The sequence below is a fragment of the Otolemur garnettii genome, unplaced genomic scaffold, assembly GCF_000181295.1.
Source record: "Otolemur garnettii isolate 467f Iridium unplaced genomic scaffold, OtoGar3 scaffold00010, whole genome shotgun sequence".
Taxonomy (NCBI): Eukaryota; Metazoa; Chordata; class Mammalia; order Primates; family Galagidae; genus Otolemur; species Otolemur garnettii.
Window position 1 is genome coordinate 8,807,035 of NW_003852405.1, and position 16,697 is coordinate 8,823,731.

The window sequence follows — 16,697 nt, forward strand, 5'->3', positions numbered from 1 at the left end:
GGACAACAGGGAGGCAGGGAGGACAACAGGGAGGCCAGGAGGACAACCTGGAGGCCGGGAGGACAACAGGGAGGCCAGGAGGACAACCTGGAGGCCAGGAGGACAACAGGGAGGCCGGGAGGACGGCCGGGAGGACAACCTGGAGGCAGGGAGGACAACAGGGAGGCAAGGAGGACAACCTGGAGGCAAGGCTCTCTAGCAGCAGAAAGATTGTGACTCACTTAGGACTCAGGTGATTGTTAACATTTTTAACAGTAAAGTATTTTTACATTAAGGAATTTACAGTATCTCTTTTTTAGGCTTAATACTATTACCCTCTTCACTCTACAGTGTAGTGTAAACATAACTGGAAACCAGACAATGTGGCTCATTTTATTTTAATAGTCACTTTATTGCAGTGCTTTGAAATTGAACCTGTAGTATCTCTGAGGTATGTCTGTATGTTGCCTTATATTTCAAAATACAAAAACAAAGCTTCAGAATACAGCAGGAATAAAAAAGTGGGTTTAGTTCCATAATTTAGAACTCTGGAGCAGTAATTTTAAGAATTAAGAGGGCCCTGAGACCAAGGAATTTAAGAATGGTTGCTTGAGTTAAGTGGCTGAGCTTATCTTACATAGAGCATGTGAATGTCCTTTTTTCAGTTCCTGCCAAGGCTGCATTATGAGTGTTGTAGTTGCAGTTTGACATTGTAAAGGGCATGTGCGGTCTTAACGTATTTTGGTAAAAAGCTCAGATGAAAGCCTTATACAAGTGCCTAGAAGAATTTGGAGAAATACTGTACTCTTAACTCTTTGGTTGATTTGAACTCATGAAACACTACAGCTTTAGTGTTTTAAAATCAGTGTTGTTTCCTTTAATCCAACCTGTTCTTTTCTCATTACAGGGCCACAACACACAGTGATCTTGTTCTGAGAGCAACAAAGCTGGGAATCCCTTACCGTGTCATTCACAATGCCTCCATAATGAATGCCGTAGGTTGCTGTGGTTTACAGGTAAGCTTTTCAATGGAATTAAGCCAAAATGTTTTATTTTTCTACAGATTGATAGTAGATTTTATTGTATTTCGTGAATTAGAAAATATGCTGTTATTTCATACTGGACGACTTAGTGTGTACTCATTAAATTATTTATATTAGATTTCCTTGTAACTTTTCCCCCCTCATTGAAATAGGCCACTTCAGTTTAGCTGGAGAATGATCTTAATCTTATATCCAGCTTACATACATAAAAAGAAAAATGTAAGCTAATTAAATTGGTTAAATATTCCCCCAGTCTTTTTACATTCTTCCAAATGATTCCTTAGCACTGTTGAGGGCATGTTTTCCCACACAGTACTATTTTCTGTGCTGTAAAGAGCACTGTGATGCTACGTTTCTTGAAAGAATCAGTGCAAGAAGGGAAAGCCAGTGATAGTAGACTTTCAAGCCAGCTTTGCAGTTATCGGTGTGTCAAGTTAGTTATTTTTATATCTTGGTTCTGAGGAGTTTAGAGAGTTCCGTGTCTGTGTCCAGGTTTCCTTTCAGCCCGCTTACTTCTGTATTCCAAGCTTGGGGTCTGTTTTCTGACGTTCACACGTCTGTAATCCCTGACAGCTGTGACTGCCGCCTGACCGGCCGTGATTTTAAGATTTCAGTGATTGTTAAGATTCATTTCTATTTCAGATACATTAAAATAGGAAAATATTAATGTGCGTCTTAGAATCCGTGAAATGAAGTATTCCCCAGTGTGTCTTCCTGAAATGCATAATTTAAAAACAGATACTTAGAAGAAGATACCTGAGCATCAGGTACAGGTTTTATCTGTGTAGATTTAGAGGGGTCTATACTTTCTGCCCGACCTGAGAAGAATAACTCAGTTTAATTGACATACTGGCCATTTATCTCATAATACTGCCTCTGGTTGTGAAGATTAGAGAAAAAGTATAAATGATTTACCTTTCAATATTCACCACTTGCTTTTAGTTACTACGTTTAATGTGCCATAGAATTTTGAAATTTTTTTCTCTTTTTGAGATAGAGTCTCACTTGGTTGCCCAGGCTAGAGTTTTGTGGTGTCAGCCTAGCTCACGTCAAGCTCAAACTCCTGAGTTCAACCAGTCCTCCTACCTCAGTCTCCCCGGTAGCCGGGACTACAGACGCCCACCAAACACCCAGCTCATTTTTCCTATTTTTAGTAGAGACAAGGTCTCACTTTGTTTCTCAGGCTGGTCTGGAGCTCCTGAGCTCAAGGGGGCCAGCCAGAGGGTCAGGATTATAGGTGTGAGGCACTGTGCCCTGCCTGCAATTTTTTTTTACATTTGATCTAATATGCATAATCAAAAGAAGTTGCCAATTCAAGTCTTTTTTTACAGCAGAAAACCCTTTTGAACGCTTCTGTGTTGCAGTAAGTGGAATGCTCTTCACAGAACTGTAAGATGTCAGTGTTGGAAAGAATGCTAAGGATGCAGGAATGATGCCAAGGCACGTTCCCATGATCACCTGCACAGGTCGTGTCAAACACAGTTAAAACTCTTGATGCCAAGGCCAGTATTCTTCCCATTAGACAGTGTACCCTGTAAGAAAGGATTATTGCTGGAAGGAAAAAAGAGGGGAATAAACTACTTTGTGACAGATAAATATATATAAGCCTTAAACTAAGGGAACACATCTTTTTCATATTTCTTATAGTTTTATGTCTTGTGAGGAAAATTAGCCCTATCTCCATCCCATTTTGCTCTAAATTGTAGTTGCTCACATTTAAAATTGTTTTGCTTTTCTTTTAAGCATAAAAATAAAACATATCCCATGTAAATCTGTTACATAGACTGGCTAGAAAGAACCAAACCTGGGTGACCCTGTCCTTCTGATCCTCCACCCTGGTAGATAAAGTAGAATTTTTCTCCTATCTAAAATGTATGTAGGTATTAGAAAGAGAGTCTACTGTGACAATCAGCAGTCTCCACATAAGCCCCTAAGGTGACATCCATATTTAATGTATTATTTGTCAAAAGATTTGACTTTCTCATCATTGTGTGTGGGATTTCTCTAAGGAGCCACCAACAGTTTCCTCCAGCTTAGTTTTATTATCTAATCTGGATGTGAACTGACTTACTAGTGTGAAAAACGGGATGAAATTCTTAGGATGGTATATTCCTGTACCACACCTTATTCATAGACCAAGAGAAAGAGGTAACTATTGATTCATTTTGTATAGTTTTCTGATGTAAAAAGCTTTTAAAATAGTTAAATTCATAGCACACTTAAATTTTAAAATAAATGTATAGCCATCCTGCATAATGCAGACACTTCTGCTGAGTCCCCTGTAACAGCTGGCTTTGCTCCCTTTACCATTTGGTTCAGTATTTATGGAAGAAACAATGTAGTGGTTCTCAGATTTTAGGATTCATCAAGAGCACCTGGAGGGCTTAGCCGGCAGCTTGCTGGGCCTGACCCTCAGAGTTTCTGATAGAGCCGAGCTGGGATGAGTCTGTGAATTTCTATTTCTAACAAATTCTCAGGTGATGCTGAAACTGCTGGTTCAGGTACCACACTTTGAGAACCACAAACTTAGACACAAAAAACTTAGAAAGTGAAAAAAACTGTGAGATCTTTCTTTTAACATGGCAGGATTGGAAGACTAGATTTAAATTTTCAAAATACCCTTGCTAAATGTAGCGTGGTGTAGAATGTTAGCAGCTTACCTTGCCATGCCCTCTTGCACAATTTTTGAAAAGGGAAGTGGGCACCAGTTTTGAAAGGCATTCTGTCATCTGAAAGAGCTTTCTCATGAGTTCAAAAACAGCCTTGAATTACTAACAGAGGTGCCACAGACACTGTGACAGACCTGAGCAGCGTGTGCTTTCTAATATCTCTGCCTTAGCAGTAGGAAATTCCTAACCTAGAAATGGTCACAAACTTTCAAGCTGTCATTTTACCAGCCCTTTGTGCTATCCTATTGCTTTTGTTGTTTCCAAAAACAACAACAGCATAGAGAGTTCAGAATCAACCACTGAGTATTTTTCATTAACTTTGTACTTTATTGGCCAACAGAAGATTCTTGTTTATCAGTATGAATGAATAGTAAATAGTTGCTTGACTATCTAATCTGTATGTAGCCAGTTGATGCCATTCTGTTATAAGCATGCCATATATTACAATTGGTTTCCACAAACTCCATATTCATTATGAAAATTTTCCTTGTAAAATGGCAAGTTCATTAGAGACTTCCAAGTTAGACATCTGTAAGGGAAATAGTGATCTACTCATTCACCAAATACCTTTTACCTATGGTCCATTTGGTTACTAAATACCTTTGGGTACAGTGATAAACTTGACCAGTAAGATCCTGCTTTCAAAGAGCTCCTATTTTAGTAGGAGGGAGAGACAATTTAACAAAAAGATAATTGTTAGATAGTTGGGAAATACAAAAAATTCAAGTAGACAAATATGTTAGAATGATTAGGTCACTACTGAGGTGAGGGGGTATCTCTAAGAAGATAACGTTTAAGATTAGATATGAATCAAGAAGGGACTTTAGACATGAATCAAGAAGAAACTAGCATGTTCCAGTCAGAGGGAATAGTTGGTACAAAGGCCCGAAAGTGAGATTGAGTTTGCCTTAGTAAAGGAACCAAAGAAAGGCTTGTTGGACTGTAGCAGGCAAGGGAGGAAGTGACCTGAGGTTGGATAGGTGGGGAAGGGCTAGATCACTAGGAGTTTGGATTTTATTTTGAGTGGCATAGATTGCCATTGGAAGGTTCTAGGCAATAGAAATACTTAATCTGATAAATTTTAAAAGATACCTCTGGCTGGTATGTGGAGATTGAATAACTGCCAGGCAAGATTGGAATTGATGGCCAGGTGAGGTGGCTCACATCTGTAATCCTAGTACTCTGTGAGGCCGAGGCTGGTGGATTACCTGAGCTCACCAGTTCAAGACCAGCCTGAGCAAGAGTGAGACCCCATTTCTTAAATAAAGTACCCAGGTATTATGGTGGGCACCTGTAGTTCCAGCTACTTGGGAGGCTGAGGCAAGAGAATCACTTGAGCCTCTGAGTTTGAGATTGCTGTGAGCTGTGACACCATAGCACGCTACCAAGGGTGACAAAGTAAGACTCTGTCAAAAAAAAAAGAAAAAAAGAGATTGGAATTAAGGAAAATAATTAGGAGGCTTAACTACACACAATCATTGAGAGCAGAGATAATGGTGGCTTGCATTGCATAGAAGTAGAGTGTGAGAGATCAAGGAAGTAGACCTGTAAGAGCAGTTTCTAATAAGAGAATTGAGATTTGGAGAGACATAAAGAGCCACTTCTCCCATACTGATAATCCTAGGAAAGGAAATGGGCTGTATACGCTAATGGATCCCTTCCCATCATCTTCACTACAGGTATCATGATCCTTACCCTCAAAGACTTCTCCGTGATGCTAGACTATTACCATTGCTTGACTGGCTTCTGATTTTGGTTGGTTCTATTAACCCAGTGGTTCTCAACCTTCCTATTGCCTCAATGTATTTTCATTGTTAAAAAGGGGTCATGACCCACAGGTTGAGAACCCTTCATTGCCAGGAGAGTTGGCAGTAAGTTATCACTGAGATAGCAGCGCCAGTCTTTCTGTGCTTTCAGAATCATGATCAATCATAGAATTGATTATGTAGAAGCACCTGATTAGGTGTATCTTATTCTTGGACTTTTGAGGTATGGATGTTGCCCTCAGGTCTCTACTGTTGTCTCGTGCAGAGTTGGTAGTCAGGGCATAACGTGTGTTAAGTGAAAGAAGCCAGACACAGAAACTATGTATGATTCTATTTCTGTGAAATGCCCCACAAGGCAAATCTGTAGGAGAGAAAGTAATTAGTAGCTGCCCAGGGCTGGGCATTAAAGGAATTAACTGTAAATGGATATAGGGGGTCCTGCTGGTGTCATAAAAATGTTCTAACACTGGGTATGAAGAAGGTTGAGCAGCTTGGTTAAAATCATTGAATGCTGGATGAATGTTATGATATGTAAATTATAACTCAGTCAAGTGGTTTAGAAAATGAATTACAAGAAATTTGCTAAATGAACAGGAGAGAAAACAGTACAGTTAAAGGGAGAATTAGGGAAGCACTTTGGGGAAGCTGTGATATTCCAGAAACACATACACAGATGCATGCATACGTGCACACCTACCACAGAGACCTTGGCTGTCGAGTGTTGTTAGTTAACACAAAACTTATATGTGTTGGATAAAAATGGACTGACTATGGGGTAGAGGAAAAATACAATGAAAAAAATTTAGAATTTAATTACAAACTAAAGGTCTTGGTTTTACTTTCTGCCCAGGCAGTAACTAAGGAATCATCTAACTTCTCTGAATCTTAACTTCCCCAGCTGTAAAAATGTATGTGGTAAAGATGGGGAGGAAAGGTGAACAAGATGAATGGTTTTTTAAACTTTGCCATGATTTATGAAGATACTTCAGGATTTCTGCAGATGGTGAAGTAAGGACATAACACCAAACAATGAAGATATAAATCACACAGGAGCCCAAGTGTTATCTTTAAGTCGACTCATGCTTTACTTAAGAGTTCATTTGGAAGTAAGATTTGGCACTAAAATTTATGAAAATTACTCAACTAGATAAGCTCTAATATCCTATAGATTAGGAAACTCAACACCTGGCCTGTTTTCCATTATTTGGCAAAGATGACCTTGACCAGGAAACTTAAGGTACTTAAATTTTTATTGAGTAAATTTTAGGATTTTTCACAATTGAAATATTTGTTAAATTCTTGAGTAGCAAACATTTTTAATACTTGTATTCTGTATTTTACAAATGTTTTTAATGAAGAAAAAATACTTGTCTAGAGCTGAGAAAGTTGGTCATATATAGGTTTCCTGATTTTAAAAAATTTGCTGAATAAATTGCTGATCAGTTTTTATCAAATCAGGGATTTCATCTTAGTACACAGAAGACAGGAAGAGTAAAGGCTTTCTCTGCAGATGCACTTAGGAGCTTAGTCATATAGGGCAGAAGTGCATTTGTTTTGCATTGTTCCTGCTTTAGAAGAACCGTTTTAATTTTTCTTTGATAATAAATGACTTATATTCATAGAAAAATATAATGAATATAAGGAAAAAAATTTAAAGCATTCATAGTTCTGCCACCTAGGGATATCCAGTTATGATTTTTATATATTTTCTTTCAGTCTTACTCCACACTTAGGATGTGTATATTTACTTGACTCTGCAGGCCAAACAAAAACTAGAAATTAGAAATTCTGAAATGCTTCTTTGGGTAGTATTTATTAGTTTGATTAATTATTTGTGTGATATATTCTTTTGTGAAAATTTCGTGACTGAAATTTTAACACCAATTTGAGGCATGTAAGGGACAGATAAATGAGACAGTTCCATGAAACCAGGTAGCAATGATTTCTGGATAAAAGCTGTGTTATCAGTTGTGGCTGACTTCAGGGAAAAGGTTGTTTATTTTCTCATCATTACGAAATGCTTCCACTTTCTCTGGCTATTGCATGAGTGACCTTGAGTATTACCATATGTTCTTCTGTTTATATAATGCATTTCTACTTTGGAAAAATATTACTTTCAAAAAGTAACAACTCATTTCCTTCCTTTTTTTAATACCACAGCACTCATCATGACAATCAGTATTGTTGCCCTTGTAGCAGTTCCTACTGTCAGTTTTCAGAAGCATTGGTTGGTTTCACTGTTGTCCAGGGACTTTTGTAGAAGTGATAACACCACGTCCAGTACAGAGAACACCCCACTAGGTAATGAGGCTGGCAGAGTTCTGCATTGTTCTGTAAGCTTAGAAAAACTCATATAACTCTTTTTTGTTCTTTTAGTCACTTAAGAGCTACTTTTGACCATCTGATAAATCACGGACGTATTAAAACATTTTTCCTTTGCTTTCTATTTCCACTTTTACTGTTTTGATAGCTGCCTTAGCGTCATTTCTTTCTGTGCCATAATTCTCTGTTCAAATATTTGATCCACTTGTGTCATTCTTCTATACAAACAACTCTGGTAAATCCCCATCCTATACAGAATGTTCAGTTACTAGTACGTGCCTATGTTTTGAACTAGTACTCTAGTATGAGTCCTAGTACTAGTACACTAGTACTCTATGTATGAACTCTGACTCATTTTCACCTCTTGCATTGCCCTAAAGTACAGCGCTGTGCACATAATCAATACGCAGCAAATATTTGCTGAATTGAATTTCTTCTCTATTTATTTCCTCCCCCAACTCTCACCCCCGAGTTGCACCTTGTCTTTGGAATTGTATGCTTTACATTGTAATTGTTTAAGTTGATTCACAAATGAATTCTGTCCTCTACGTGTAAGAATATAAATCTTATAGCTCTTCTGTCCACACAGCCGTTCAGCTTTACCTGCGTACCTAGTGTGTGGCAATGTGTCTGATCTTCTTAGTGTCAGCAAAAATCAGTGTTAACACTGGTGGTAACCAGAACTCATGTGGGAATAAAAACAACAACCAAATGCCCCAGCCTCAAGGCCAGTATTCTATATAGGAGGGGAAACTAGTCACTGTTGATTATGTGGTTTTGTGGTACGTTTTTGGACAATTCTGGTAGCTCAGCCTTTTTTCACTGCGCAGATTTAACTGATTTGATTTAGAATATATGTATATATGGTATTTATAGGGCTTACTAGAGTTCTTAAGTTTAATTTTCCAATTTTTATATGTATATCACATTTCTTAATTTAACATATTTTAACTTAAAAACCACAGAAAATGTTATTTGTAATATGAAATAACAAAGACATTATAATTAAAGTGGAGTTCTATAAAGCGTCTGTGTTTCTGAAAGGAAGGAAATATTGGTGGCAGTAAGATGAGTTAGGAGGCCGTTAGGGTCATTCAGGCAGGGGATAGTGAGGCTCCAAGCAAGGTGGCAGGGAGAGAATCGAGTGGTAAATCATGTGGCTACAACTGACAGGCCTGCCAGGAGTTAGAGACACAGCTTAGGCAAATCAGATAGAGCTAGCTGTTTCCAGGTAATTATTTAATACCATTCAAAACCTTGCCCAAGATTTCCCACCTCTTACTTTTCTTCATCCTATCTCATTTTCCACCAGGCTCAACTTCTCCAGTCTTTATCTTATCCTTAAAAAATTCAGTAATATATTTTTGAGCTCATTCTAATAAGAAAAGCAGTTGAATTAGAGCAAGGCACAGCATTTTAGAACATTTTCACATTAGGATCATAAACATTATCTTGATCACATCATCAGGTTCCTGACATTTACTGAGTCTTTCTTTCGTGTAAGACACCACTAGGCACCTGAGTCTTCAGAAGTTGCTGTTAGGTGCTCGCTGAGTGGGAGGCGTGTTGAATTCAAGGTACGAGAGTCTAGGTCTCATTTGATAGGAGATTGTTGCTACCTAATACTATTTGCCTTTCTTGTGCATCTTTCAGTCAAACTTGATAGTGCCTTCTACATGACAAATGGATGATTTTGATTTGTGGTTTTCTTTTTTTTTAAATTTGTCTTAAATAGATTAAACATGGTCCGGTATCAAGTTAACTGCTTCCTCTATACATTACTCTAGGTTAAAATTAAAGAGGCCTGTATTTACCTCCTGTTTCTTAGAAAACTTCTATTTGTATAGTCTTTAAATTTAGATTTTCAACAGTAATGTTTTAGGAAAAAATTAGAAAGGCCTACATTATGAGAAAGTTGAATATGTAGGCTTCTGCAGCCTCAGTTCTCGTCACTGTAAGATTGTGCTCCAGTTTCTTTTTATAGTTTACTGGTAAGTCCTTGGATTGGGAAACACAAAGAACTGATTCTTCTTTTTTTGAGGTGCTAACATCTAAGTGGTGAAACTGTTTGCATAATGTTCCAGGAGTCATTGAAGAAGTTTGTACCTCTGGCCACAAAAGTGGTTAAGTCAAGGTCCTAGAAAGTAGCACATGCCTGAGGTTTTCTGTAATTCCCCAAATCAGACAACTCAAAGACGCTTTTTACACTGAAGGCTGTAGTTAGTGTTTACTTGTGATGAGCATCTCAAATCATTTTTTAAATGGTCTGTCACTTTCCTTTTTAATGAAGAACTTAGTTATTTACTTCCATGACTATTTCTATGACACTTACAAGTATTTATGTGTGATTACATGTGTAACTTTGTTTTCCCTTGAAATTTTTTCATGGAATTATAGTAATATTTCCAAGTTTCATCAGAGATGTAAATAATCCTTTGCAGAAGGTAAATAGTTGGACTTATCAGAATTGAATAAGAAGTATAGTTTTAAAAATTCAGTAATATTTTTGAACTCATTTCTGTAAGAAAAGCAGTTGGATGCAAGACATGGCATTTTGGAACATTTTCATATAATTATTATAAACATTATCATCATTGCATCATCAGGTTCCTGACATTACTGAGTCTTCACTGTGTGTGAGGCACCACCAGGCACTCTGCATACTCTCTGGCATTTAATCCTTCAAAGCCACATTTTTATGTTCTTAGTTATTAGGCCCATTTTGCAGGAGGGTTCCTCCCCAGGGTCAAGAAGGTTACTTGGCTTGTTCGTGGTCACCCAACTACAAAGAACCAGTGCTGTGACTTTAGAGATGAGCCTGCTGTATGACGTATGAACGAGGCTGGACAGTCTGTGAGGACCAGAGCTGTGCTTTGCTTGTCACTTTAAACCTGTGCCGACCATAGTAGATGACCTACAACATTTGCTGGGAATTTGCCACTCCGAGAACAGTAACAGAACCCCTCTGTAGGGCCGAGGCTATTGCTAATGACTTGGCAGAGGGTGAATGCATTCTAGGAATGCCACATTGGAGTTTGAAATACATTTTCACAGAGAAATCTTGTTAAATGTCATACTGAATGCTTGGAATTACATGGGTCTCTGTAGGCTGACGTATGAATTTTTTGCCCGGCTTCTGTGAGAGAAGACATTTTTACACAGCTTGCAAATGAACTCCGGGAGTAAAGCCTGTTGAGAGGTACGATAGTGGCCGCGGCTTCTGAGGAACGTAATGAGCCTTCCCTTTAGAAGGCTCATTATGAGTATTGGTTAGAGTTTTAGGACTTTTAGTACCTACAAACTAAGAAGCATTGAGCTTCTCTGGGGACGAAGGCGTGAAGGACCCCAGATGCCCCGCCTGCTCTGTTTCCTTCCTGTCCCGCCTTCCCGCACCTCTTGCAGCAGCCTCTGAAACCCATCTGAGAAGCCATAGTCTACTGGAAGCAGAGGATGACCAGTTCTGCCTCCTGACCAGTTTCTTCATTTTCAAATGAAGAACTCAAGGTTTAGAAAACTTCGGTGACTTCCTCAAGTCACACAGCTATTTTAAAAGGCCCACCATTAATTTGTGTCAGAGGGCTAGATGTGGTCTTCAGAAACTAGTGCTTTCCAGTCTATTATAAATGTTTTTTTTAAGAGATGGAGTTTCACTTTATCACCCATGGTAGAGTACCGTGGTGTTACAGCTGACAGCAACCTCCAGCTCTTGGGCTTAGGTGATTCTCTTGCCTCAGCCTCCCAAGTAGCTGGCACTACAGGTGCCCGCCACAATGCCCAGCTATTTTCTTTGTTGCAGTTTGGCGGAGGCCTGGTTTGAACCCGCCACCCTCAGCATATGGGGCCAGTGCCCTACCCACTGAGTTACAGGCGCTGCCCTTCTTCTCCTTTCCTTCCTTACTTCTGTGTTTTCTGGGTTCTTTGTATTTCAGTATTTTTAACAACTACATAGATAAATTGTGAATTTGTTACATATGTTCCTGTGCAGAATGCAGAAATCCTAGAGGCTTACTACTAAAAGGGACATCAGAAAGACATTACCTGCTGTAAACCAAAGAGTACTTGTTACTTTGTATTTTATCACAGATTTTATCTGTGATATTCATCTCAAGTCTGCTTCTCACTTTTAATTTTATTGGCAAAGAATTAAATTCTCTGCTTATCTACGAGATAATAGTGAATTGTTCCATTATTAATTCATTTTATTTTCCTAGTTATACAGGTTTGGAGAGACGGTTTCCATTGTTTTTTGGACAGACACTTGGAGACCAGAAAGCTTCATGGACAAAGTGCAGAAGAACAGACACAACAGCATGCACACGTTATGCTTGCTCGGTAAGTCACAGTGCCGAATAGCCGTATTGTTCTCATTTTGATTTTGTTTTAAGGTGAAAACTGTTCTATGGTAACTAGCTAGAGGTAAAACAGAACACCATCTCGCCACTCTGTCCTTGCTACAGTCTTTGCCATGTTCTCAGGAAGCCATACATCTTCTGTTGTACAGATTTATTTTATATATCGGCATGAATGCAGAAACAGCAGGTACAACATGGCTGTTCCTGCATTCATGCCATAATTTATTTGTTTCCTCCTGAGCCCTAATAGATCCTTTCCAGAATCCCGTATCTTACCCATTTGTCCATCAAGACCCTCTTCTTGTCACTTTACTGCAGTTCAACTCATAGTGAACATTTATTCTTATCAGGCATCATCCCACTTTTTCCTAGAGACATTCTTTGAATACTGCAGTATTGAAGGTATTGATGCTATAAGAACACAGAGTGGTAGATCTGGAGATCATCTTATTGAAGTCTTTTTTACGATAAAGTTGAGGCCCAACGTATTGAATCATTTTCCCAATGTTATTATCTAGCTACTTGGTGACAGAACTGATAGAATCAGACAGCCTTTTGTTCACACCTCTTTTCACCATACCATCCTGCCCAAATCCTGTTTTCTATTTAGCGTGGGAGGACCTGAGAGCACTGTCTTTGTATACATAGAGAATGGTACTGAGCTTCAGAAGGGATTGGGGTTTGCTTTCCAGTAGAGGCACCGAAGTTGTACTGATTCTATTGACTGGTCAGCCCTATTCTAATAGCATATATTGTAGGAAAAAAGAAAATACTGGTAGCAAAACTTCAATCTGTGATTGATGAACAGAACACAGCTTACTGACTTACTGACATGTTTGATGACTTTGAAGTGGTGCTCACAGCTGGTATCAGGAGACAGAATTCCAGTGCTGTTACTTAACTAGCTAGAGAATATTGTGAACATCCCTCAACCTTGGCCTTGGTATTTTTAGGGAGTAATCTTTCCTGCCTCGTGGAGTTGTTTGGAGCAGTACTTCTCAATCTGCTTGTGGTAAAGGACTAGGGTTGGGTGTTTTTTTTTTAAATGTTTGTTTTATAATTTTTAATCTTTTGTGTCAGTGTCAAATTACTATAAACATTAATATCGATTCTCATTCGTGTAGTTACTTCTTCAGTTACTGGTAACCAAAAGCTTCCATATTAGCATCATTCCTCGCATCATACTTTGAGTTGTATTGTCTTAGTGATGACTGTGTGTGAATCACCCAGCAAAACGTCTAACACACAGCCCAGGATGAGGGCAGAGAAAGAATCCATGATTTTAGCCTTGTGTGTCTGAAAGTATAGATACTCAAAAGAGTAGGGAAGATTTCTATTTGCCAAAAACTTTTAAATTATTTGCATAATAATGGCCATGTCTCCATTAAATTATTATTTAATAATGTACAACATTAAGCAACCCAGTCAGTATGAAAGCAATCAGTATGTCTTAACAGAAAAGATAATTGAGTTTTACCAATGGTAGCATTTCTTATGGGGTAGACATTGGAAATTAATGTCTAGAGCAGGAGCTGGCAAGCTAGTGTCCGGGATCACATTGGGCTTGCTGCTGTTTTGGGAATAAGGTGTATTGGAACATGCCCACACACATTCATTGATGTGCATTGTCTCTGGCTACCTTTGTGCTGTAACAGCAGTGATCAGCAGTTATGAGAGAAACATTATGGTCCTCAGAACCTGAACTATTCACTGTCTGGCCTTTAACAGAGTTTGCAGACTCCTGGTCTAGAAGGAACTTTTATCTAATGTGCTGCACCGGAACCCCCTCAGTGAGACTCTTGCATTACCATATGTTATTTTTCTCATAGTCTTACCACCCATCTGAATTATTTTATTAACTTTGTTGACTTCTTCTCTGCTTCATAAGAGCAGGGCCTTTGTCTTGCTCACTGCTTTTTTCCTTCTGACCAGAAGTCTGGCACAGTGTAGCCGTTCAGTAAATATTTGTGGAAGTTGGTTGGTTGAAGTTTTGCTTCGCTGATGTTCTCAGACTTGGCCTAATTACCCACTGGCACAGAAAACTTTTAACTCTTGCTAGTTCACGGAGTTTCAGCAGAATACATTCCTTTTACTCTGTTCACAGTGACACCTAATCAATTCTAGATCTAGATCAGGCCATAAATGCTTCTCAGACCCTTTTATTTTTGGTTTATGCCTGTATTTCACAATGAACTGATACGATGGGTTTTCTTATTTTAGTACATCGCCAGTGTGATTTAGTGCTTTATCATTAGCTTTGTAATTTTGCCCGCGGATTTTTCACGTGAAAAGAAGCTGATCTCACTTTTTTGTAGACAGTACTAACAAGAAGACCATCATAAGGCACTTGTGAATCAGTGTGGACTGTGTCTTGTTCTCTCAACCTTGAATCCAGTTAAGGCCAGCTGCTGGAAGGACAGTTGTTAGAGGAAGTAGTAGAAGTATGTGTCACTTCTGCTGAGACGGATGAAAGGTGGAGCTTGGAGCTTGGACACAAGAGTGCAAGTGTGGTGGCTCCGGCCAGGTGCCGTGGGGCAGGCTCCTTAGTTGGTTGAAGAGAGGCTGAGGCTCGAGGATGGCTTGAGGTCAGGAATTCCAGACCAGTCTAAGCAAGAGTGAGACCCCAGGTTTGGTGGCACATGCCTGTAGTCCCAGCTATTCAGGAGGCTGAGACAGGAGGATCACTTGCGCCCAGGAGTTTGAGTTGCAGTGAGCTATGAGGATGCCACTGTACTCTAGTCAGCGTGATAGACTATCTAAAGAAAAAGTGCATGTGTGTGTTTTAGAACAAAACTGAGCGTTTTTAAAAACAACAGGGAGTGAAGAGTCTGAGAGGCAGGCTACCTCATAACCTCCCTGTATATCCATTAAAAATGGGGAGACGGAGAGCGAGCAGCATTTGTCCTCTGGAAAGTTTTAGAAAAGCAGGTAGAAAACTAGTCTACGGGTATTTATTGAGTAATTACTCTGTGCCCTATATGGCTCTTTTGGAATACCAAGGAGTGTTAGACTCAGGTCCTGCCCTCAGAGTTTTGAAGTCTAGTTTGGAAATAATGTTGTATGCACTTGAAAGTTTAAAGAACAATTAAGTTCTATTGTATGGAGAATCAGGAAGGACAAACCAGAACTTTGGCTCTTGAGTTCTCTAAGAGCTGCATCTTTTCTTGGCTTTCCTGGGAAAACACAAACAAGGTTAAACAATGTATCGTCCTTGCTCCAATAACAAAAGCAGGAACAGGGTGTGAAGTATAGGATGTCATGATTCCAGAGCCTCAAACCATAGTTCTCATCATTTAATCATCTGGCATTCTCATTATTTAAGTTAGTGTGTATTTTTTGAACGCCTGCTATGGGCAGCATACTGTAGGAATTAGTGTAGGAATTAGAATAAAACATGCTAGAGAATTTAAAATTTACAGAGGCAGGACCAATATATATGCTATAATTAGAGGTTAATACAATTAATTATATAAGTTGCTCCAGGAACAAAAAGCGTTTGAGGGGATCAACAAAGAATTTCTGAAGGAAGTGGGACTTACGTTGCTTAAAGGGTGGATGGTTTAAGACGCATTGCTAGGAAAGCCATGTGAGTAAACTTATTCAGTAGACATTTGTGGAGCGTCTCCTGGGTACTTCACATTGTGCTAGGCCCTGGAACTGAGATGAATAGGAGTAGTTTACATTCTAGAAAGTAGAAATACAGAGGAAAAATGATGGGCTGTGTGAAGATAAGGGATTATACTATTACTGTAATATTGGTCTGGCTTGCGACTGATTCACTAATGCAGTCTTATGCTTGATGAAAAGCATTTGCCTGTAAAAATTTCTAAGCCTTCTGCACTTTTAAAATCAAATTCTGTAGAGCATGTCATCAAAAAAGTAAAAGAAACTGACAATACAAAAAAAATCTTACTATTGCAAACAATATTTCAGAAACTTGAGGTGAATGAATAAATTGGTTAAAAATATTAGAAATGCCTTTTAAAGGAAATCTAAAAGTTGACTTACACCATTAGCTGTATCAGAGACCACGTTTTCAATAACATGTTCATTTTTCCCCCGTGTGTGCCAGACTAGTAGAAACATTAAATAGGTAATGAAATTTCTAACCTGAAAAATATTGTCAGTGCTGGTTCCAAGAACATTTAAAAATACATGGATAAGATTAATCTCTGCTATTAATTTCCAAGTAAATTCTTCAGTATCCTTTTTATCAGAAAAAAACTTTTATAATCGCTTAGGAAAGCTGCAGAAGTCTACCAAAGACTCATCAGTTACACTATATTTATTTTTGCATAAACAAACTTTGGCTGAACCATTTGTGTCCAGCATGTAAAACAGGAAGCAGCTGTTGGTCTTGCTGTTGTGTGCTGAGTTCCTGTGAGGATGTAGAGTGATTCTGCTTTTTTACCTTTTACCAAATAGTTAAGCTGAGCAGTTGTGATAAAAAAGAGTGTAAAGAATCCAATATTTGTGAAGCTGGGACTGTCCAGCTTCATGAGAGCAGATGGTAAGTCTGCTTCGGTCCCGGTGGGATTCCAGTGCCTGGTGCAGTGTCTGACACAC

The 16,697-nt window shown here is 38.8% G+C and overlaps 1 protein-coding gene across 3 annotated transcripts in view; it reads left to right on the top strand.

Annotated features, from left to right (window-relative positions):
- The window catches only part of DPH5 (diphthamide biosynthesis 5), a 38,409-nt gene that overhangs the window by 17,047 nt on the left and 4,665 nt on the right, over positions 1–16,697 (top strand). For all 3 annotated transcript variants that reach the window (XM_012801748.2, XM_023509796.1, XM_023509797.1), the window contains 2 exons: positions 887–995; positions 11,991–12,111. In XM_012801748.2, the coding sequence (XP_012657202.1) occupies positions 887–995; positions 11,991–12,111 (230 nt within the window). The remainder of the gene's footprint in view (positions 1–886; positions 996–11,990; positions 12,112–16,697) is intronic.